The 26,016-nt window shown below is 41.2% G+C and overlaps 1 protein-coding gene across 1 annotated transcript in view; it reads left to right on the plus strand.

Annotated features, from left to right (window-relative positions):
• Positions 1-18,183: 18,183 nt before the first annotated feature.
• KIAA2012 (KIAA2012 ortholog) overlaps positions 18,184-26,016 on the plus strand; it is a 114,464-nt gene continuing 106,631 nt past the window's right edge. The window contains 2 exon segments of the mRNA XM_053665090.1: positions 18,184-18,598; positions 19,793-20,197. Of these exon segments, the coding sequence (XP_053521065.1) occupies positions 18,515-18,598; positions 19,793-20,197 (489 nt within the window). The 5' untranslated portion in view covers positions 18,184-18,514.

Raw genomic sequence — 26,016 nt, forward strand, 5'->3', positions numbered from 1 at the left:
CCCCTGCTGGAAGGAGAGTAGGTTGAGACACAGTAGTTATTGTCTGCCCATGGGAGAACTTAGTGAGGCACATTTATAGTAAGTGAAGCAAATATTTATTGCTGAAGGCATGATTATACTTTCATGTTTTCTAGCAAAACAACAGTCAAGTACTTCAGAGAACACAGGAAGAGGATTGCCAGACTATACAACAGGTAGTGTAATTACACACAATAAAAACTGACAGATATCTCAGGAGAAATAGCAGAACTTTTAAATTTAAGGGAGGTTGGTGTGATCAACTCATTCATTGCAAAGTCATCCTCAGGAGCCCGATGTCTTTCAGGACCACCTGGATGACTTTCAAGAGAAGCTGTTTACCTTCTAGAAGAGAATAATTTAATTAAAGGTAAAATAAAATTATGAGCTTAACCAAACAGGGAACACGAATGAAACCCTGGTATCCCACAATATGACTAACAATTAGACCACCTAAGTTTACATTTGATAAGAAGGTTGAAATCAACAGGCCAGGTGATAAGAAGCAGAGAATCCCGATAATGCTGTACATCACTGCTAATGATCACAAATGATTCAGGAGCATCCCTCAGCTGAATTTGAAAGAGGTTTATTCTCAAACATTGAATAAAGTACTGGAAAAAGAGTATGTGGATAAATCTTATTTTTGTGTTAATATTAATGATAGTGGTTTTTCCCTTAAGCCTTGTTATTAAACAATCAGCATTATATTAAAATATATGGCATCTTAGTCCTTGCTGGGTAGCTCAGTTGGTTGGAGAATCATCCTACACACCAAAATTTTGTGGGTTCAATTTCCAGTCAGAGCACATCCTAGGTTGCAGAGCACCTGTCAGGGCACGTACAAGAGGCAACTGACTGATGTTTCTCTCTCACATCAATGTTTCTCTCTCTTGTTTGCTCTCTCTCTCTCTCCCCCTTCCGCTCTCTCTAAAATCAATAAACATATCCTCAGTTGAAAATTTACAAATTTTTTCAATATGTCATCTCACATTTGAGGAACTAGGGTTTCTATAATAATAAGTTATTAATGAAATATAATAAAATGACTTTATGTTGGTGCCAAAAGGGTTTGTTAAGAATGGTTAAACCCGGACCCTGTAGTGAGAATTCTGTGCAGTTTACAACACTGAGGTGGCAAAGCTCACAATGTGTACCACAATTCACTCTTTCTCACCTATGGATGGCATAGCTGAGCAGCCATGAAACTCTTTTTTCACTAGACCAGGACTCTGCAGAATTATTACCAATTAATGAAATGTTCTAAGCAGCCACTACCAATGGATTGGATTTAGTACATAATAGGAAACCTATTTTCTTCACTACGCTATGTTTTATATGGAATTATCTCCAAGGAGTATACAAGTGGTTCTAACACCAGTCTCATCTTTCTCCACTCTAAAAAAATTAATTAAAACTCATGATAGCTTAGCTAAAAGAGCCATTTGGGGATCAGTTTGGAATCTTCTCGTAGGTTCTCTAGAGCTGGTGTTCCATATTGCTTTGGGCTACCCCACCTTGTTACCAACCACAAAACTTTCTGGTTTTGTTTATGTGTTTATTTATATTTGACCTTTAAGTGCATCTTTCAACTGATATATGCAAAAGATTTTATTCCTTAAAATATGCCCTACAAATGCTTGCTGTATGTTCTGCTAACTAATGAAAATACCACTGTGGTATTTTATAAAGTCTAACACCAAGGGTTCTAGGTTTTTGTTTTCTTGGTCTTTAATCAGGGTGCTGTCCTTTGTTGGGAAGATAAAAATTGCCTCCCGCTTAGAATCCAAGCTGGAAATGTGTCTCTCATTTCATAATATCTTTTTAAAAATATGTATTTATTTTTAGAGAAAGAGGAGAAAGGGAGAGAGGGAGAGAAACATCAATGGGTGGCCACTTCTCACACACCCCGCACTGAGGACTCACCAGAAACCTGTGCATGTGCCCCAACTGAGAATTAAATGCAGGCTGGCACTCAGTCCACTCAGCCACACCAGTGAGGGCTCATTTCATAATATCTTGAAACTTTCTATGTCACATCATCAAGGCTCCTCCAGGGAAAAGTAGCTCAGGGTATTACTATTTAATCACACCAAGCCCAGTATCATATAGGCTCACTTATTTTCCCTTGCTAGGCTGTGAGCTTTCTGAGCATTATAGTATTTACCCATTTCTTCTTATCATACTATCTCTTATAAAAATATCCATTAGAAAGTGCTCAGTAATATTTTTCCTTTTTTAAATAAAAAAATTGATTGAGACCCATCTCAAAAGGGCTCAAGAGAAGAAAATTCTCCTACCACACTAGGCTACATCTCCATTCCTATCTATTGTAACTCACACATCTGAGGAAGAAGTAAGATATTCTTGTTTCTATAAATATTACTCCCTCCAGAGAAGCCCTGACCTTCAAGAAATTCCTCAACCTGAAAAATAATCATAGAGAGCCTCCATATGTTGCATCTGTTGTTCTCACTGCTGGCAAAACATTAGAATCACCTGGGGAGCTTCTAAAATTATCAGTGAATGGACGCTACTTCAGAATAAATTAATCACAATCTGTAGGTGTGGGATCCAGGGACAACATTTCTGCTGGTCCTTAGTGATAGCCCCATGTGATAGGCACTATTATCTCCACTTCCTAAATGAGTAAACTGAGGCTCAGAGATTAAGAATTTTCCAATTACACATCTCATAAGAAATAGAACAAAGCTGGAGGACAAGGTGGAGAACAAACTCCCCAACAGAGCTAGAAAATGAAAAAAAGACTCAGAAAGAATGAAGAAGGTTTAAAGGAGCTTCAAGACAACAAGAAATGTAATAATATTCATACCATAGGAATACTAGAAGGAAAAGAAGAGGAGCAAGGGAAAGAATACCTGTTTGAAAAAACAATGACAGAAAATTTCTTAACTTGATGAGAGGGAAAAGTCATGCAAGTCCAGGAAGCACAGAGGGTCCTAATCAAGATAAACTCAAAGAAACCCACTCCAAGACACATCATAATTAAAATGATAAATTTAAAGACAAAGAGAGAATTTTAAAAGCAGCAAGGGAGAAGCAGCTAGTAACATACAAGGGAGCTCCTCCAATAAAGCTCTCAGCAGATTTCTCAAAAGAAACACTGCAAGCCAGAAGAAAATGGCAAAAAAATATTCCAAGTAATGAAAAGCAAAGACCTGCACCCAAGACTACTCTACCCAGCAAGACTCTCATTTAAAATGAAAGGTGAAAATAAGGTGTTTCCCAGACAAAAGAAGGCTAAAAGGATGCATCTCCACCAGACAGGCAATGCAAGAGATGCTAAAGAGACTGCTTTAAAAAGATGGGGAAAAGGCCCTAGCTATTGTAGCTCAATGGATTGAACACTAGCTGCAAACCAGAGGGTTGCCAGTTCAATTCACAGTCAGGGCACATGCCTGGGTTGCAGGCCAGGTCCCCCGTGGGGATCACATTCAAGGCAACCACACATTGATGTTTCTCTCCCTTTCTTTCTACCCCACTCCCCCTCTCTAAAAATAAATAATTTTCTTAAAAAAAAGATGAAGGAAAGGAGAGAGGGAAAGAGGAACTCAAGTACAAAAGGGAAAAATGGCAGTAAATAAGTACCTATCAATAATAACCTTATATGTAGATGTGCTAAATGCTCCAATCAAAAGACATAGGGTAGCTGAATGGGTAAGAAAACATAATCTGCATATAATATTTTGCTTATATAGCATGCATCCATGTTTTTGGCCCAAACTTTCAAGAAAAAAAATCTTTTGTTTTAATGCAATTATTTATTTACTTATATTTAGAAACAAAATGAATGATCATATTCAAGGGTAATTATCTTGCATATGGATATTGTATTGCTTTCTAGAGTTACACTCTTAACACATAAGCATAAATAAAAGAATCAAAAATATTTATATAGATGAAAAATTAGTACTATCCATGTATAATGATACCTTTAGTTTCTCCTAAAAAATCTGGACAAAAAAGTGTGCATTATGCCTGGAAAAATATGGTATATCTTGTCTACAAGAGACCGCTCTCACAACAAAAGATGTACACAGACTGAAAGTGAAGGAATGAAAAAAAAGATTCCAAGCAAATAGACATGAAAAAAAAGCTGGGGTAGCAATACTTATATCAGATAAAATAAATTCCAAAACAAAGTTCATAAAAAAGAGACAAAGAAGGACACTACATAATACTCAAGGGAGTAATCCATCAAGAAGATATAACCCTTATAAACATATATGCACCCAACATAGGATCATCAAAATATATAAGGAAAATCATGGAGGAAATCAGGGAAGATATCAAGAGCAACACACTCTTAGAAGGGGATTTTAACACCCCACTGTCAACAATAAATAGATCTTCCAAGCAAAGAATCAATAAGGATATTGTGGCATCAAACAGCACTCTAGATCAAACGGACTTAATTGATATATACAGAACATTTCACCCCAAAGAAGCAAAATATACATTATTATCAAATCCACATGGAACATTTTCAAAGATAGACCACATAGTAGAACACAAAACAAGCCTCAGCAAATTCATTAAAACTGAAAGCATATCAAGCATCTTCTTGGATCACAATGGCTTGAAACTAGAAACTAACCTCAAGGAAAAAACTCAAAAACATTCAGATTCATGAAGACTAAATTACATGCTATTAAATAATGACTGTGTTAACAATAACATCAGGAATAAATCAAAAAGTTTCTGGAAACAAATGAAAATGAACACACAACAGCCCCAAACCTATGGGACACAGGGAAGGCAGTCTTGAGACGGAAGTTCATAGAAGTACAGGCTTACCTAAAAAAGATGTAAAAATCTCAAATAAACAACTTAACTCTACATCTACATGCACTAGAGGAACAACAACAAACAAAGCCCAGAGCAAGTAGAAGGAAGGAAATAATCAATCAACATCAGAGCAGAATTAAATGACATAGAGACTAAAAAAAACCAAACAAAAAAAACCAACAATTCAAAGGATTAATAAATCCGGGAGCTGATTTTTTGAAAAGATAAACAAAATCAACAAGCTTTTAATTAGACTTATCAAGAAAAAAGAGAGAGGACCCAAATAAATAAAATAGGAAGCAAAAGAAGAGAAGTTGCAACCAATACCACAGAAATACAAAAATTGTAAGAAATTGCTATGAACACCTATATGCCAAGAAAGTGGCCAACCTGGTCAAAATGGACAAATTTTTAGAAACATACAACCTTCAAAAACTGAGTCAAGAAGAAGTAGAAAGCCTAAACAGACTGATAAAAACTAGTGAAATTGAAGCAGTAATCAAAAAAACTCCCAGCAGTAATCACAAAAACTTTGCACTGGATGACTTCACGGACAAATTTTACCAAACGTTTAAAGAAGAGCTAACTCCTGTCCTTCTCAAACTATTTGGAAAAGCTCAAGAAGAAGGAAGGCTCCCAAACTTTTTTTACAAGGCCAATATCATCTTAATTCCAAAACCAGGTAAAGACATAAGAAAGAAAGAAAACTACAGGCCAATATCACTGATGAACATAGGTGATAAAATCCTCAACAAAGTGTTGGCAATCCAGATCCAGCAATACATTAAAAACATGATACACCATGATCAAATGGAATTCATCCAGGGATGCAAGAAAGATATAATATTCACAAATCAATAAACATAATACGTCACACAAATGAAATAAGACAAAATCACATGATCATATCAATAGATGCAGAAAAAGCATTTGATAAGGTGCAGCACCTATGTATAATAAAAACACTCGCAAAGCGAGAATAGAGGGAGCATTTCTCAACATAATAAAGGCCATATATGAGAGACCTACAGCCAACATCATACTCAATGGGCAAAAACTAAAAGCCTTCTCTTTAAGATCAGGAAAAAATAAAAGGGTGCTTACTTTCACCACTAGTATTCAACATAATATTGGAAGTTCTAGCCACAGAGGTCAGTCAAGAAAAAGAAATAAAAAGGCATCCAAACTGGAAAGGAAGAAGTAAAACATTATTTGCAGATGACATGATAATGTACTTAGAAAAACCTGTAGTTTCCATCAAAAAACTACTTGACCTAATACTTGAATTTGGCAAAGTAGTGAGATACAAACTCAATATTTAAAAATCAAAGGCATTTTTGTACACCAGCAATAAAATATCGGAAACTAGGGGGAAAACCCCATCTACTATAGTAACAAGAAAAATAAAGTACCTAGGAACAAACTTAACCAAGGAGGTAAAGACCTGCACAGAGAACTACAAAATACTGAAGAAAGAAATTAAGAAAAATACGAATAAATAACAGCATGTACTATGTTCATGGATTGGAAGAATTAATATCATTAAAAAGTTCATACTACCCAAAGCAATTTACAAATTTAATGCAATCCCTGTTAAATTATCAATAGCATATTTCATAGACCTACAAAAAATATTTCAAAAATTTATATGTGACTTCTGGCCAAGATGAAGTCATAGGTAGACACACTGTGCCTCCAAGCACAACCAAAAGAAGGACAACAACAATTTAAAAACAAAAAACAACCAGAATTGACAGAAAATCAAACCGTATGGAAGTCTGACAACCAAGGAGTTAAAGAACAAACATTCATCCAGACCAGTAGGAGGGGTGGAGACAGGCAGCTGGGGGAGAAAACTCTCGGCAAGGTAGCAGTGGTAGGACTGGGGTGGGCAAGGCAGTGGCTGATGGACCCCGTGGGGCAGCAGATTATGGAGTGGGATGTGCAAGGCTGCAGCTGGCCAGCAAGGTGGCAGCAGCAGGCAGACCTAGCAAGGTGGCGGCTGGCAAACTGAGTGGTCCCACATTTGGGTACAGATAAAACAGGAGGAACAAGTGGGGAGTGGGATGCACCACACAACCCAGAGCCCCAGCATAGGGAAAGCCTCAAAAGATGACTGAAAACTCCTATGGGGTTCAAGGCAGCAGGAAAAAACTCCCAACCTCACAGGAGAGTTTACTGGAGAGACCCACAGGGTCCTAGAATGTACACAAACCCACCCACATGGGAATCAGCACCAGAAGGGTCCACTTTGCCTGTGGGGAGCAGAAGAAGTGACTGAAATCCAGCGGAGAGCAGAAAAAGCACCATTGTTCCCTCTCAGACCACTTCCCCACATACAGCACCACAACACAGTGACATGGGTTGCCCTGCCCTGGTGAACACTTAAGGCTCCACCCCTCACTACATAACAGGTGCATCAAGATTTAAAAAAAAAAAATGGCCCAAATGAAAAAAAAAAAAAAAAACAGATCAAATCTCCAGAAAAAATACAACTAAGCAACAAAATACAACTAAAGTCAAAGAGATGTGCCTACCAAGGCACACAACCTATGTAGGCTGAGAGCAACCTATCAGATGCATAGTTCAAAACACTGGTGATCAGGATGCTCACAGAACTGGTTGAATATGAAATTTAGATGAAAAAATAAAGGCTACACTAAGTGAAATAAAGGAAAATGTACAGGAAACCAACAGTGATGGGAGGAAAACCAGAACTCAAGTCAACAGTGTGGACCGGAAGGAAGAAAGACACATCCAACCAGAACAGAACAAAGAAACAAAAATTCAGAAAAATGAGGAGAGGCTTAGGAACCTCCAGGACATCTTTAAACATTCCAACATCCTAATTGTAGGGGTACAGGAAGGGGAAGAGGAAGAGCAACAAGCGGAAAAGTTATTTGGACAAATAATAAAGGAGAACTTCCCCAATCTGGTGAAGGAAATAGACTTCCAGGAAGTCCAGGAAGCTCAGAGAGTCCCAAAGAAGGTGGACCCAAAGAGAAATACACCAAGGCACATCATAATTACATTAGCCAAGATTAAAATGAAGAAGAGAATCCTAGGAGCAGCAAGAGATAAGGGGACAGTCACCTACAAAGGAGTTCCCATCAAACTGTCAGCTGATTTCTCAAAAGAGACCTTACAGGCAAGAAGGGGCTGGAAAGAAGTATTCCAAGTCATGAAAGGCATGGACCTACATCCAAGACTACTCTATCCAGCAAAGCTTTCATTTAGAATGGAAGGGCAAATAAGGTGCTTCTCAGATAAGGTCAAGTTCAAGAATTCATCATCACCAAGCCCTTATTATATGAAATGTTAAAGGGATTTATCTAAGAAAAAGAAGATAAAAATATGAACAGTAAAATGACAGCAAACTCACAATCACTAACAACCACACTTAAAACAGAAACAAAAACAAACTAAGCAGAAAAACTAGAACAGGAACAGAAACACAGAAATGAAGATCACATGGAGGGTTATCAACAGGGGAATGGGAGGGGGAGAGAGGGGAAAAAGATACAGAGAATAAGTAGCATAGATGGTAGGTAGAAAATAGAAAGGGGGAGGGTAAGAATAGTATAGGAAATGTAGAAGCCAAAGAACTTATATGTACAACCCATGGACATGAACTAAAGTGGGGAAATCTAGGTGGGAGGGGGTGTGCAGGGTGGAGGGGAATGAAGGAAGGGAAATGGGACAACTGTAATAACATAATCAATAAAATATATTTTAAAATATTTATATGGAACAAAAATGTCCCCTAATAGCCTCAGCAATCTTGAGAAAGCAGAAGAAAGTAGGAGGGATCACAATACCTGATATCAAACTATGCTACAAGGCCACTGTAATCAAAACAGTCTGGTACTGGCACAATAACAGACATATAGAATAATGGAACAGAGTAGAGAGCCTAGAAATAAACCTATATCTCTCTAGTCAATTAATATTTGACAAAGGGAGCAGGAGCATAAAATGGAGTAAAAATAGCCTCTTCAATAAATGGTGTTCGAAGATCTGGACAGGAACAAGTTACATGCAAAAAGAAAAAAGAAACTAGACCACCAAATTACACCATACACCAGAATAAACTCAAAATGGATGAAAGACTTAAATATAAGTTGTGATACCATAAAAGACCTAGAGGAAAACAGACAATAAAATTTCAGATATCCTTAGAAGCAATATTTTCACTGATACATTTTCTAGGGCTAGGGAGATAAAAGAAACAGTAAAAAATGGGACTACATCAAAGTTAAAAGCTTCTGCACAGCTATAGAAAACATTATCAAAATGAAAAAGAGATCCAACTATTTTTGCCAATGATACCTCAGACAAGAGTTTGGTCTCTACGATACATAAAGAACTCATATGTCTTGACTCCAGGAAGACAAACAATCTAATTAAAAAATGGGCAAAGGACCTGAACAGACATTTCTCCATGGACAAATGTCTCCTTGGAGACAAAGGGCCCAGAGACATATGGGATGCTCAACATCACTAGCCATCAGAGAGATGCAAATTAAAACCACAAAGAGATACCACCTCACACCAATCAGAATAGCCATCATAAACAAATCAACAAACAACAACTGCTGGTGAGGTTGTGGAGAAAAGGGAACCCTAGTGCACTGTTGGTGGGAATGCAGACTAGTACAGCCACTGTGGAAAAGAGTACAGAATTTCTCAAAAAACTAAAAATATAACCACCTTTTGACCCTGTGATTCCACTGCTGGGATTATACCCTAAGAATCTTGAAACACCAGTTCAAAAGAACCTATGCACCCGTATGTTCATAACAATGCTCTCTGCAATAGCCAAGTGCTGGAGACAGCAAAAGTGCCCATCATTAAATCAGAGGATCAAAAAGCTGTGGTACGTTTACATAATGGAATACTACACAGCAGAAAGAAAGAAGAAATTCCTACCTTTCATGGCAGCATGAATGGAACTGGAGAATATTATGTTAAGTGAAATAAACCAGTCAATGAAAGACAAATACCATATGATCTCACCTGTAAGAGGAACCTAATGAACAAAAAAACCCTAATGAGCACAATAGAACCAGAGGCATGGAAACATGGAACAGTCTGGCAGAGAGCAGAGGGGAGGTTGGAGAGGGATAATGGTGGAAAGAAGGGGAAGGGATTAGTCAAAGAACATGCATGAATGACCCATGGTCATGGACAACAGTGTGGGGACTGACTGTGGGAGCAGGGTGGGGGGTAATGGACGTGGTGGAGGAGGGCAAAGGAGGAAAAATTGGGACAACTGTAACAGAACAACGATAAAATATTTTTAAAAGAAAGAAATAGAACAAGACCTGTCCCCAAATAGCTCTCAAATGTATGTTGTTTTTGTTAAGTGCCCTCCATAACATATGTGAGGTAGCACCACCAAGAGCCCTTACCATGCTAAATTGCGGACAGGCTAGTAGACCAGACACAGAGAACTATTCATACACACATACCGCACAGGAGAGGACTTTCGCTTGCCCAAGCAGAGCAGCCACAAACCCTGACTGACTCTGAATTGTCGACTGTTCCATTACATCTCAACGCTATGACCAGGATGCCTATTTTCTCCTGAGGAAGCAGAAGCCTAGAGCAGCACAAATATTTGGGTGGACGGCCAGGCCACAAGTCAACATCTTTTATACACATTACTGTGAACTCTGAACATTTTAATTCCTGAATGACGCTATCTGTTTAGATTTTAGTGAGAATAAATGCATGAGATGAAATCTGACTTGAAAAAAAGATAAAAATGAATTCAGTAGATTTTTACTAGTGAACCAGAAGTGAGAACAGCTTGCTTTCTTCCTCATCTCTGCTTTGTTGCTTTCATGTTATTTATCCCCAGATGAAACAAGAATACTCAAAGCGATTCTCCTTAAGACTAAAGAATTCACCTAAAAATGCCCATCTTTATTAGAGAATCTCATCAACAATTTTTCCCCATAAAAGTTGTGTGAAGAGCTGCTTTGTCCTGCTATTCTTAGCAAATCTGGAGCTGCAGAGACTTCTTGGGACAAAGTGGAGCGGCCTCCAGACTCGCTGGGTTCTAGCGGAGGCAGATTTCTTTCCCCGGCATGTGGCTGACTGCGGCCAAGCCTTCCACAATATGGATTTCCTTGTCTGAACTCCCTCGGCCCAGCAACGCCCCTTGTCAGAGCGCGGGGCCCACAGTTGTATGACAGATCAGCCCAGGAAACAGCTAGTCATGAATCACAGAGGCTCATGGATGTCTGCTGAACAAAGAAACCCAGCTCTGGGGAACTTTTTAGCCCGGCCTTTCTCTCTGTCCCAGTGGAAAAATCAGGTAATTTCCAAAGGGTCCTGTAGAAAACCAGCGCAAGCATCACGCAGGCAGATGTGTTCAACCCAGTCCATTGCTTCATCTTCTCCCATCCACAAATGCCATTTTTCATACCAGCTGCATCCTAAACCCCGAGTTAAGATGGTGATTAGTGGTGGTGGTGGGTGTCTCAGTAGGAGCTTTCTCAAGAAGAAAGGGCTTTGATTGAGCCAATGAAAGCTGTTGCCAGGGAACCAGATGCCATGAACAGGCCACTCCAGCAACGTAAGAACACAAGCTGGGAGTGCTGGACTGAGCAGTAAGTGTACTTGGCAGCCGAGTCCTAAAAGGCCTGTTAACCCTTTGTGTATCTACGTCTAGACAGTGAATCAAGAGACGGGTTATCATAAAATCTGAAAAACTACTCCTGCTTAGCAGTATCTCCCCCTGGAATGTACCATTTCAAAGATGTTCTCTCTGCTTGACTGAGCTGCCCCAGGAAACCTGCTTTAGAGTGGATTGGTGTCAGAGGTGAACATGAGCAAGTGCTGGCTGGGAGCATGAGGTCTTTGGAGGGCACTGCTCTTATCTGATCACACTTGTAACATTATTGATACCTCTCAATTTGTGGTAGAGTTTTATCTGGTCTTTTGGCCTCTGGAGAAGGGATTTCGCTGCCCAAGGTGAGTTTGTTCTGTGAGATAAAAAGAACCTAGTTATTTTCCTCCTTAAATGTCTACTTACAGAACCTTCTGGGGCCAGCCAGAGGTTGCCTGGAGGAGTGTGGGCACCAGCTGGCTCTCTGAGAAAAAGGGGAACAGGAAAAGGTTCTGGGATGCACCTTCCAACCTGCCTTCAAGGGATACCACCCCATCTTGCCTTACATCTTTCTCTCCCTCATTTCTCCCTCATCAGTCCCAAATCCAGGCTTCTTCTCTGGGTCCCATTTCTGCACAGCATGGTTGAGTCAATCTCTACACAGGGGCCTGCAACTTAACTCAGTTCCTGAGGAGACCTGAAGCTTTCCCAAATGAAATTATAATGGATGGATAACAGGCAGGGAGGTTAGCCTGTGGTTAGGGCCTCCTAGGTTCACAAGGTGAGCTCTAGCAAACCCATTGGGCCTTCAGGGAAAGGTTCTTTCAGGATCCAGTCTCCTTGACTCCCTTTCCTGTTCCTCAGACTGGCTTCTCCATCTCCCAGACTGCTCACCTCCTGGGGCTGAGGGTGGAACATCAGTTTGTACATAAAAACCTAACTATTGTGGGCAGTTAGTGGGAAGGCAATTTGCCTATATCTTGGGTGATGAATGCAATATACACGCCCCATAAAAAGATATGTTTTATATATCAGATTAACATTTCTTTAAAACAGCAGAGAGCTCGCCAATTTTACTCTGTGGTAATTAGAAAGCATCAAAACTCTCCTCATCACAGAATTTGGAGAGTGAACTGTAAGCCAGGTGCAGAGCGAAGGCTGGTTGTGTGGCCCGAGACTTCTCGTCCACTACGCATGGGATTCCCTAGTGGGAGGAAATGGCTCTCAGAGCAGCATTTTACACAGCAAAATAGCACTACTGTGTGCTAACTGTAGGGAGAATTCATGCGTATTGTGAATTATGGCATGAAATTATTTGGTAAACAATAATTTCTACTTACGAGTACATACTATGTGCCAGGTACTATCCTCAGTGCCTTACATAAATCATTTTATTTGTTAATTAAGTTAACATCACTGTAACAATATTTAATGAAAGTTAAGTGAAAGAGACTTTACCCACAAAGTTTTTTCTAGTGATATAGATAAAGCTAATCTGTTCTGAGAATTAAAATCACCCCTGTTCTCATCACCCTCCATGGGTTGGTTTCCATTAAGTTTTGTTACTTTTGTCCCCAGTGACTAAGCTGCTAGCCAGGCTAGTGATTGATTTTCCTCATGTTACAAAAGCACCAAGAATGTGTGATTTTTATTTCTTCTCCAATCTTACTATCTTTCACCATAAATTTAAAAGCTTGCAATTACTATGAGCATGTCTACTAATAAAATGAAGCCCTGAGCAAAAGCATAGCTAAATAGAAGACTCCCAAAGCAAACCCTTCAGAAAGATCTAAAATAAATAGCTCTAGTCTCCTCCCCCCTGGACTAGGCAGGCTATGTGGTCATAATTTATACTTAAGGAGAGAAAAGAAGCAGAGAGCCGTCAGCGACACTTTCTCCCTTGCTATGATTCCAGAGTATTCTTTATTGCCTTTTGCCTTTTCTTTCAACCTGACCTGGCCTCATGAGAAATCAGCCCACTGAACAAGCCGAGTAACCTATCCTCAGCAAGTTTGGAAGCATCCAACAAGTTTAGAAGGCTGAATCTTCCACACTGATTCTCTTGGTGCTTCTTTGGTCTTTAAAACCAAGTTTTCATTAAGCAGAGTCTTTAACCTGTGGCTCTAAGCTTTGTACTATAAGCAAAATACCAGCCATTAAAACAGGCTTTGACGTAATTCTCTTCTTCCACACATCTTACATATTGGCTCAAAGTTCAGTACACATTTGTCTGGGAATGTTAAAAAGAAAGCAACAAATATTTATTCGGCTATGTCATGCAAGGGGTGCTGTGGGAAGTGCTAAGAATCATAAGGTCTAGTCCCTACCTTCCAAAGACTTACAGTCTAGTTGGGAGTATAAAACGAGCATATGGAAAGCATCTTAATAATGGAAGGTGATGCTGATTGTACTAAACAATGTTTTTAAATATTCTTTGTGTTTGGTGCTTATGGTAGATAACCAGAAATGGTTCTATAAACCTTCATTCCATTTTCCCTCCATGGCAGATCAGAAAGCTAAAAATGTGATTTCCTAAAGTCCTTTGAAACTCAGTTTGCAAGGTAAAGTAAGGAGAAGCAAGGTAAGGAGATAATGAGTGTTTCGAGCCATCCCAATCCAGTGTCCCAACACCACTGTGGTAGCCTCAGTCACAGCAGTTTTTTGACTGCTGGATATCAGCCACGATGTAGCTTCTTATGAACGGATATTGCTACTCTGTTGCAGAAGTGGGATGAACAGCAGGCCAGGATTAAGACAAGGTCCTATACCACCTCTCGTTCACTGGGAGGCTTTGTGCAAATCATTAAGTCTCTTTATGCACTGATTGGTCCTCTCTGGGTAACAAGGACAATACCAATGACTCTTTTTGTAGACTTCCCCTGCAAGTGAATACAATTCCTAGAAAACACTGCCAGGCTACCCTTTAAAGGGAGGAAGTGGCTATCCCACAAGCCACTTCCCCAGAGTAGCATCCATTTACCCCAAGTACTTTGGAGCAAGGGACAAAATCCTGGATGCAGTGGGGACATGGCCATTGGATATGCAGTGGGGACATGCCAAAGAAACATCTCTTTTCTTTGTTTCATGTGGTTTCTATTTATTTAAGGCACCATGGTTATTCATGATGCTTTACAAACCATAAAAACCAAGTCTCCACCCTACAGAATTTAAAGTGTAATTTAAACAGACAAGCTGCATGGGCTGACAGGTCAGGCATGCCAGGAGATGGTGTTGGTGTTATATAACATGGGTGTGGAGGGTTTCTTCTTGAGTTATAAATACTTTCCAGTTACAAGGGCCTTTCATCTGGGATCCCCAAGCACTTTAGAATAGCAATAATCTCGATTGCTTTCTAAATGCATTTTCCATAAACTGCTGTGGGGACTGAGTAAATGCTTTTAAATGTCTATTAATTGATCTGTACATCTGCTCATTGTCCATGTTAAACAGCGTGGATGTAAACAGGACAGTTTAAGAGAGGCCTGTTTGGGGCTGTAGTCTCGCTCCTCGTAGGTTACAACCCCGAGGCCTGGTAGGCTGGCTGTGCTGTTGGGAGGGTCAGATGGGCACCTGGCTGTTGTCCCAGGTGAGATGCTCACAGAACCGAGACTCAGAAAGGTCACTTCCTGGGGGCCTGGTTCACCATTTACAGGTGAGTTTATATTTATTTCCATGTCAGCTGAGCTCAGAGGATGACTTTCCCCAGTGAGACTGAGAGCAATTCTTTGGCCGACAATAGTGTTTCTCCTTCGGGTCCCAGATGCTTTACCACTTTCCTCTCGTGCTACCTACTCTCTTCCATGAGCAATGGTGTTTTCAACATGGCAGCATTTATATTTCACTGCAGCTGGTATGGAGTTCTCCCTTTTGTCTCATTCAAAGGCCATTTGGCAGGCAGGTTACTCCTGATCCATTTAACAGGGCAAATGGATCAGGAGGGTTGGCCTGGGTTGCAAGGTCCTGAAAGTTCACCCAGAAGTTTAAGAGATAAGCATCTCTAATTCTACTCATTATTTACACTGTTCTCAGAGTTATTTTTTTAAACCCAGATAGAATCACATCACCCCCCTGCTTTAAAAACTCTGCCTGAAGAATAAAGTCCAAAGTTCCTTAGCAGGATACTTGGGTCATCATGGCCTTGGCCAACTGGCCTTTCTCCCTGGCTTCATCTGTGTGCACATGACCCAAGGCTTTGGCTACACCAGAGAAGCTGCCCCTTCCCCAGAGATCTCAAACTTTCCTGTCCATGCCTCCTGCAATATCCTCTTCCATCTTTCCTCCTTGCTATCCTGTCCATTAAGGCTCACCTCCAGTATCCATCATCTAGGTAGCCTTCTACAGGGCCCACCACCATCCATCTCCCCTACACACACACACACACACACACACACACACACACACACCCTGACCCTTGTCCCAAAGCAACTACTTATCTCCACCTCCCTTATCATAGCTGTCAAGTCATCTTTCAGATACTGGCTCACATACACCTGTCTTCCCACCCTGCTAGGAGCTTCCTGAGGACAGGAACCATCTCTCCATAAAGTAGTCTCTCAGTAAAATTGAAAATATTGAGAAGGGGAAGGGAAAGAGCAACTGTAGCTTAAGACCCTTATAAACTTTGTAGGCTTTTGTCTCACCTGCTCTGAGGAGGTCATTCCACAATCAGCTTTCAGACCAAGCTGACCAATCGGCTTTCAGATTATAAAATGCTAAATTCAGTTTTTTGTTCTCTTTGCTATCATTTTTTAGATTAAAACTGTGGTTAAATATGCATAACACAAAATTTATCATTTTAATCATTTTAAATGTGCTGGTCATTGGCATTAAATACATTCACAATGTTGTATAACTATGACCACCGTCCATCTCCAGAACTTATTCATCTTCCCAAAATGAAACCTTGTACCCATTAAGCACTAACTTTCCACTCCCTCCTCCCATATCCCCTGGCAAACACCATTCTGCTTTCTGCCTCTGTGAACTTGACTACTTTAGGTACTTCACATAATTATAATCAAACAATATCTGTCCCTTTGTGACTAGATTATTTCATTGAGCATATGTCTTAAAGATTCACCCATAGGGCAGCATGTCTCCAAATTTCTTTCCTCTTTAAGGCTGAATAATATTCCATTTTGTGTACATGCCACATTTTCTTTATGCATTCATCTGTCGATGGACACTTGAATTGTTTCCACGTTTGGGCTATTGTGAAGAATGCTGATCTAAACATAGGTGTTCAAATATCTGTTTGAATCCCAGACTTTACTTCTTTTGTCTTCTAGGCCCAGAAGTGGAGCTGCTAGATCATACAGTAATTCTATGTTTAATTTTTTGAGGACCTGCCATACTGTCATTCATAGCAGCTACACCATTTTACATTTCCACCAACAGTGCACAAGAGTCCCAATTACTCCATGTCCTCACCAACACTTGTTATTTTCTGTATTTTTTAAAAGATTTTATTTATTTATCTTTAGAGGGGAAGGGAAGGAGAGAGGGAGAGAAACATCAATGCCTGGTTGCCTCTCGTGCATCCCCTGCTGGGACCTGGCCTGCAACCCAGGCATGTGCCCTGACTGGGAATCGAACCGCAATCCTCCAGTTCACAGGCCTGTGCTCAATCCACTGAGCTACACCACCCAGGGCTATTTTCTGTATTTTTTATTTTGTTATTTTCCATAATAGCCATCCTAATGAGTGTTGAAATGTTATTTATTGTGGTCTTGACTAATTTCAGTGTTGCGTCTCTACATTCACTGTCTCCCTTCTCCATAATAAACTCAGTCTAATTGTAGAGCATCACCTCTATTTCTTTCTCATGAGATTTGAGCCAGCTCCCTGGGAGAGGCTGGGCTACAGAGGGAGATCGAAAAGGTAACTGGGCCTGTAGCCCATCAGGCTTCTCCCCCAGGTCATCAGTGGGCACGCCCGCAGAACAATGACAGGACAGGTTGCTTTTCCGGGCCAAAGCAGGCCCACACATCACCAGCAAAGGCATCTTTCTGTTCCCCGACACGCCTAACCCCTCACCCCTGCCTCCTGTCCTCCTCACAGTGTCAGCTCGAGGAGAACCAAGCAGCCCAGGCACCGGTGTGTTTCTCAAAAGGACGGCTACTGGCATTCGGAGTAGGACAGCTCTTCATTACGCAGGACAGTCCCACACACCACAGAACATTCAGCATCCCAGGCCCGTGCTTGCTAAACTCCAGCAGTGGCCTCCAGCCATCATAATGTGCCCCTACCTCCATCTCCCAAGTACACCCACTCTGGAGATGAGATTCACCCAGGTGAGAACCAGGTGTGCAAAGGAATCTAGAGATTCCCAGTATCTCACACTCATGCAAAGCAGCAACTAGCATCAAAGGCCTCATGTCCACTGGAGGAAATGCTGATGCCCAGCCAAGGAAGGTGTCGCAGGCTGCTTTAAGTGACCTTGATGAGTCCTCTGAATCTGTTAATGGTGACTTGACAGTGAAAGGCTCTCATATCAGAAGGAGGAAGATGCTCTAAAAGCAAGATGAGTACTGTTATAACAGGAAAAATATCTCAACATGCCTCCCCCATCCACACAATCAAGACTTGAAATCTGATCCCGGTCCCTTCAATGTCCATTTGACCCTCCTTCTCCCCACGTGTCAGCAGTCTCCGCCTTGCCTGGGCTGGTTTAAGGGACTTCACTTCCCTTTGCTGCCATAGCAACCAGGAAACAACCTCCACTGCCGTGAGAAGGATGGCGCTTGGGGCAATAACAGAGCAACAAGACCTGGGGACAACAAGGGCCCAGGCGAAGGGGAGAGGCTGCCCAGAGAGTAGACAATCCAGGGCTTGAGGAGTTGGGGTTTGCGGTTTATTTTTTCTCCCGACAAAGACACATACTGTCTAAACTGTGTGGCTGGTTGTTACTAAGAAGCTGCTGTATGAGGGGAAAACGTATTTAATAAAAGGCCCAGTGTTTGTGGTCTTCTTGGGCTCCCTGCTGAGCTCAGGAAATCTTGAGGTGTGACCAGTTTTCAGCCTTCAAAACCAAGATGAACTGCCCTTGAGAAGGGTGGTCAGAGGGAAAGCATGTTCACGCTCTCTGTCCTGAGCCGGGGACGTGGGAAGGTGGTCCAGAGCAAACAGAAGTTAGAAGTCTATTTTGAACCAGAGGTGAGTTTTACAGCTGAATAAAGGCGTATTTGGAGGGGTGGGGGAGAAATGCTCTAGTTTTCCATTTGGAGCTGAGCCACGTGTGTCTGGGTTTGCTTCCTTAGTGAGGTGGTGGGGGTCAGTGGTAGATCATTCCTCCTCGGTAAAACTCAAGAAAACAACGTAGCTTGCCTGATACTCCAAGGTTGCCATGGGACCCTCTTCCCTCCCCTTGCACACTGACCTGCAGTCTCATTTGTTTTAGCCTGAAGGAAATGCCAGATTGCCTAGAATTTGGCTGGTTTGGTTCAAGACCAGAATTTCCACCTGGGTTCTAGGCAAGCTGACGGCTATTTGGTGTTTAGAAGCTGTGCTCTGTAGTTGAAACGCTGTGTGTTCTCATCACTTCAATGGTTTCCTTGAACTTTCTGGAACTCAGCCCACAGCACTCATATTTAATATGGGCAAAAAGAAAAATTTACTTTAGAACATTTTAAAGTGGTGGCAAAACCCCCCTGTTGTACTGCAATTTTACTTCATTTAATTCTGCCAAGAATAAAAAATTCATTGAAGGTATTTTGAAAATTTCTGGATCTCACAGAGATTTCAGTTGTCATGGTAGTTTGGCATGATATTTGACCTTTGCTGTATTAAAAGACATACAGAGTTTCAAAGGACCTCTGTGGCCAATGGCATTTACTTGCTTACGAGATATGTAACTACTTTATAGTCTCCTAAATAGCCAAATTAGATAAAGTTACATAGCATCTGGAATGTATAGAAATTCTCCCTGTGTACAGCTGGAGTGATGGCTGGAATGGCTTTCTCCTTTTTAAACTGCCAGCTACTCCAGGTCTAATTTCAAAGTTATGTGCTGCCCTTGATAATTCTGACTACTTATGTGTGTACCAGGAAACTGTAACTGGCCTGTCACCTACACTCTACCCTATTTAAGCCTCGAGGCATGAGTGGCTCTCCTGAAAGTTATATGGGGTAAAACAGAACCATGCCCTGGGTTCTACTAATTCCTAGATGTGGAGAACAAAACCAGTTGCTCAGAAGAGTGATTGTGTTCTCTGCACTGTGTAAGCAACTGAGAGAAAACCCCTCACTAAAATAAAAATAATAAAAAAGTGCAATACCTTGCACAAGCAGTATTTGTTATAAAAGTGCTATTCGCAGTGAATCGATCAAGATGGTTTCTTTCCATTGCAGGATTATTTGAATTGGAAGTCTCCAGAAGATTATGTCCTGGTCAGCAAGCCGCAGGATAAGGGCGACCCCAGCCAGCTCACGTGGAGCCTCTTTCTCCCTAAAACTTTCAGCACTAGGAAGGGTGCCCTCATTCTCTACTCAGAAGGTTTAGCCGTCTCAGCATGGACACCCAGAGTGAGGAGAAGAGGCCTCTACCACCCCCGAGGCCACAGGAAGAGGCTGCATCTTAAACTGTTCCCACTTCAGGACCTCAGCGAAGCCATCCTGGTCTACAGAAGGACACAGGTAGGCAGAACACTGTCACAGAGACTGGCCTGTGTCTACAACCCTGTCTGTAGCTTTGGGTGTAAGGTCTCCTCAGATCCCAGGGAAAGTAGGAGACTCTCAGCCTCCATTTCTTCACCTCGATGATGGGACGGTCCTCTTGGCCCCACCGGCCACACACGACTGTGACGAGGCTTCAAGGAGGTAATGTGGGTGAAAGGGCGCTGAAAAGCATAAAGGGTTATATTATCATCACGTGTGCTTTCCTTTCCACTTGAGTAACACAGAGTCCTTTTCTGCATTCAGACAGAGCCAGGCCGGCAGATGTTTCATCAGAATCCTTGAAATCCTGCCTCATAGCCACAAGCAGCAGCGTCACACCTCTGATGTTCTTGGCTTTGTAGAAATGAGAGGGAGAATATTTCAAATATTTACCTTGAGTCCTCCAGCATCTGCAGGATAAGTTATGACTTTTTTCCATTTTGTATTTAATATTAAGGGAAAATCCCTGTGCTCATTTTTCTGAGTCGTGCTTTCTAATGTCTTATGAGAAGGACACGTGCCCTTGCTTTATATAACTGCATGCACCAGCCCACCGACCGAAGCCGAGAGAGAGGCTGGGAAATGTGTTACTTCATGAAATCCTAGGTTACAGATGATGGCTTACTCCTTAGTTTAAAAGTCTCTGCTGGCTTCTCATTCCCCACAGGATAAAGCCATTAGCTTCTTACACCAGGCCCTCCCCATGCTGACTTTCACTTCCATTTTCAGCCACAGCTGCCACTTTTTCTTACCTCCACCTTGACTGTGGACCCCTCAAGGCTGCACCCGTGGGAGTAGCTCACCATCCCTCAAACAGCTCACACATTTCGTGGCTTTACACTTTCACATTGTTTTTACAGAGGGGAACTGCTCATCCTTCAAAACACAGCTCAAACGTCATCTCCTTACTGAAGCTTTTCCCCACTTCCTTAGGCAAAGATGTCCCTCCTCTGCGAACATTCCCATACCATCATGCACTTCGATTTATCTCTTTGCCCGTGTGTTGCCATCTCCTCGAGTCAGGGACCATGTCTAAATTATTTCCAGAAAGTACTGAGGACCTATAAATGTTTGTGGAATGAAGGCATTGATCATGTGTGATACTTCCCATGTTTCTTAAATAATCTCTCAGTATCATTACTGGGGCGCCTACCCCACCCTAGGCAGAGCTTCCAAAAGGGAAGAGACCTCTGCCCCTTTTTCATCTTTCAATATATAAAGATACGTAATGACCTTGGCCAAACCGCCCAATTGTCCTTTCACTTAAAATCATAAAGTCTTTTTTTCTTTTTTAAAAATATTTTTGCCCTGACTGGTGTGGCTCAGTAGACTGAGTGCTGGCCTGCGAATTGAAAGGTCACCAGTTCAAATCCCAGTCAGGACACATGCCTGGGTTGCAGGCCAGGTCCCCAGTTGGAGGCATGCATCAGAGAAACATGGATATGCCTCTCACACAAATGTTTCTCTCCCTCTCTTTCTCCCTCCCTTCCTCTTTCTAAAAATAAACAAAGTCTTTAAATATATTTTTATTTTTAAATTACAGTTGATGTATACTGTAAGTTTCAAGTGGACAAGACATTTATAGAACTTAGGAAGTGACCACTCTGATAAATTTAATACCCATCTGACACTGTATATAGTTACTACAATAATAAATTCTTCAATGACAGGAAAGTAATTGTTGTTGAATGCTTACTATTATTTTATAGCTATTATTTTATTTAATCTTTACAATGACTCCATGAGATGTGTTTTTTCCTGCCCCCTTTCGCTGATAAGGGAACTAAGGTTCTCAAACCTCCATTAACTGAACTCCAAGTTAAGCAACTTGGCCAAGGTCTGAGAGCTAGTAAATGACAAAAGCAGTATTGAAACTTGGTACTGCCTACCTCTTCAGGGAAAACATGCTTCTTCTTCTTCTTTTTTTATTTGAGAGAGAAAGGAAAGGACAGAGAGAGAGAAATTTGTTGTTCCACTTACTTATGCATTCATTGGCTGCTTCTTGTATGAGCCCTGACTGGAGATCAAACCCACAACCTTGGTATATCGGGATGACGCCCTAACCAACTAAGCTACCTGACCGGGGCTCCAGGGCAAGCATGCTTTGCACTTTGCCCTGTTGTCTGTGGACTTGGAAGGGCCTCCAGAAGTCACTGTGCCTGGCTTTGGCCTGTTTGCACTCCCATCCACTCTTCACCCTTATCTCACTCTGCTCTGCAGCACAGTGGGGTTGAGTGGAACACAATTATATGTAGACCACGGGCTATATATAATTCTATTAATGTCTGTGTCAACTGGCTTTTTAAACTGAATTTGCCAGTGGAGGACACTAGAAGGAGATTGGAGAGGGGGAAGAGAAATGCCAGAATATTTCTCCCCTCCCATTCTGCCTGTGGTGGTGAGAAGCCCCTGCACCAGCTCTGTGGTCCAGCTCCAAACAGACAGGCCCACTGTAGCTCCAGTTTCTCCAGGTGGCCCCCCCGCTCCTCCCTCTGTCCTTGAGTCTAAGGGTGGCACTGGCTTCCTAGTGTTACTAACCTCGATGTTACCTCATCATCTTTTTGGATTTTGATCACCTGTGTAACCAGTTCCCCAAATTAAATTCCTTCTGTGTTTAAATACTCAGAGAGACTTCTGTTTTCCCAGTTGGACACTGGTATGTAGGTTAACTTACTGCCCAGAGAAGAATTCGTCCTACAACTTTCAGACACTTGTCTTCATGGTTTACATATTTGGGGCAACAGGGATCTTAATACTTTATAAAAAAAGATAAGTTGGGAATGGGGAGACTGCTTCATTTTTAGTTAGATCAGGCCCAATGAAAAAAAGAGTTCTTGTCTTCCTATCATATTTATCTACTAGATTTACAACACATACCTGAACAAAACAGAACACTGTACTTTAACTCCAAATGGGTAGAAGAGAAATGGTATAAAATAATCAGAAAGGAAAGAAAATGTTAGGAATAGTAACAGAACATGAATTTATAATAAAGACATAATAGATTAAAATAAGAGAAGTTACTCAGAAGGGTCTTGGGATACTTTTAAAAAAGGGAAAATCTGGACTTCTGCCAAGATTGAGGCATAGGTGGACACACTGTACCTTCTCGCACAACCAAGTTTAAAAGTTTTAGCAACAAAAATGCAGCCAAACCACAGAAAATTGAACTATATGGAAGTCTGACAACAACAAACCATTCAGCCAAACCGGTAAGAGGGGCAGAGCCAGCAGCAGAGCGGGTCGGGCAGGAAACATCCACCGGACCAACCTGGGCATGAGACCCAGCAGCAGTGGGTGGATCCCAGGTGTGGAGTAGCAGGCAGACCCACTGAGGGCACAAGGTGGGGAACCCACTGAGGGCTGACCACGGTCACACATTCATGCACAGATAAACCGGTGAAGGAGCAAGCAGTGAGACAGACCACACAGGCCCCAGCGGCGAGGAGCGGTAGAGGGGACCACTATTATCCCTGTCTGACCCCGCCCCCACATACAGCAGCACAAACCAGCGACCTGGGTAGCCCCACCCTGGTGAACACCTAAGGCTCCTCTCCTCATACGTAACAGGCACAAACAGATCAAAACATGGCTCAAGCACAACTCAGATCCCCAGAGCCAATAAATCTAAGCAACAAAGAAATAGCCAAACTTTCAGATGCACAGTTCAAAACATTGGTGATCAGGATGCTCACAGAACTGGTTGATTTTAGTCACAAATTAGAGGAACATATGAAAGCTAAACTAATTTAAATGAAGGGAAATGCACAGGAAACCAAGAGTGATGGAAAGGAAACTGGAACTCAAATCAAAGGAGTGGACCAGAAGGAAGAAAAAAATGACCAAACAGAAAAGGATGAAGAAACAAGAATTCAAAAAAATGAGGAGAGGCTTGGGAACCTTCAGGACATCTTTAAATGTTCCAACATTCAAATTATAGGGGTACCAGAAGGGGAAGAGAAACAGCCATGAGTGGAACACTTATTTGAACAAATAATAAAGGAGAACTTCCCCAATCTGGCAAAGGAAATAGACTTCCAGGAAATCCAGGAAGCTCAGAGTCCCAAAGAATTTGGACCCAAGAAGGAACACACCAAGGCACATCATCATTACATTAGCCAAGATTAAAATGAAGGAGAGAATCCTAGAAGCAGCAAGAGATAAGGGGACAGTCACCTACAAAGGAGTTCCCATCAGACTGTCAGCTGATTTCTCAAAAGAGACCTTACAGGCAAGAAGGGGCTGGAAAGAGGTATTCCAAGTCATGAAATCCAAAGACCTACATCCAAAATTGATCTATCCAGCAAAGCTTTCATTTAGAATGGAAGGGCAGATAAAGTGCTTCTCAGATAAGATCAAGTTAGAGGAATTCATCATCCCCAAGCCCTTATTATATGAAATGTTAAAGGGACTTACCTAAGAAAAAGAAGATAAACAATATGAACAGTGAAAGGACAGCAAACACAGTTATTAACAACCACACCTAAAACAAAAGCAAACTGAGAGGACAGCTAGATCAGGAGCAGAACCACAGAAATGAAGATCACATCTTCAACAGGGAAGTGGGAGAAGGAGAAGGGGGAGAAGGTACAGAAAATAAGTAGCATAAATGGTAGGTAGAAAATAGATAGGGGGGAGGGCAAGAATAGTAGGGAAAATATAGAATCTAAAGAGCTTGAGACATGTGGTCATAAACTAAAAGGGAGGAATGGTGGGGGAGGGGTGTGCAGGGTGGAGGGGAATGAAGGGGGGAAATAGAACAACTGTAATGGCATAATCAATAAAATATATATATTTTTAAAAAGTAAAAATTTCAGGAGAGCTTTGGAAACTACAGAGCACTATCTGACTATGAAAACTATAGACTGGCAAGAAAGTTTTTAAATCACAATATCCTGTGCTGGGAAGGCTACGGGGAAATGAGCTGTCTAATATTTTAGTAGCACAAATTCACATGACATATTTGGAGGGCATTTTGGGAAAAGCCTGAAAAGTGGCTGGTACTGTTTGATTCATCATTCTACTTTTAGTAATTTGCCTTGAGACATAATCAGAGATGTGCCCAGAGATTTACACACAAGAATGTTTACCGCAGGGCTTTTTTGTTACTGTACACAATATTGAAGATAATCAATGTCCAACCATGGAACATTGATTAACTAAATCATGGTTCAATCAGATAATGGATTTTGGGTCAGGCAATAAAGTCATATATTATTCATAAATAACATGAAAAATTCACACTGTATTTTTAAAAGCAGGTTAACAATAATATTCATACAATAAAAATACCAATGTTCATTAACATTTTTGAGTATTTACTATGTTCCTGCCACTAAGTGTTTTTCATACATAATTCATGCATGCTTTCTATAAATACTGGGGGCATAGAAAGTCTGAGCAATTCACTCAAGATTATATAATCAGGTAGATAATTGTACCAGAACTTGAGCCAAGGCAGTATAGAAAACTGCAATAGTAATGTAACAGAAAACTGTAACAGTAAAGTATAGAAAATTATAAAAGTAATGTAATCCCAAATTTTAAAAATTAGTCATACAAGCAGAAGGGCACACGTCAAAATTTCGGTGTGGTGAGTGGGATTATGTCACATTTTTATTTATAATATTTTTTTTACCAAACATTATTTTTTAAGTCAGGGAATTAAAAAATTTTTTTTAAATCTATGATTTTTTTTTTTAAATCTATGATTTTGAAGGAGGTAGGCAGTGACTGAGAGAGCACGGTTGACCCTGGAGAGCCAGATGGGATCAGGAAGGGAAATGGACTAGAAACGGCTGTAAACTGAACCCATCGATAATCACACCATCTGTTCTGTGGGGTCAGTATCTCCTCGTCCAAACAGAATAGCTCAAGAGTTAGAAACACCATACCCCAAATAAATGAGCCAAAATGGG

Source organism: Artibeus jamaicensis, unplaced genomic scaffold (assembly GCF_021234435.1).
Source record: "Artibeus jamaicensis isolate MK-2021 breed Jamaican fruit bat unplaced genomic scaffold, CSHL_Jam_final contig_391, whole genome shotgun sequence".
Taxonomy (NCBI): domain Eukaryota; kingdom Metazoa; phylum Chordata; class Mammalia; order Chiroptera; family Phyllostomidae; genus Artibeus; species Artibeus jamaicensis.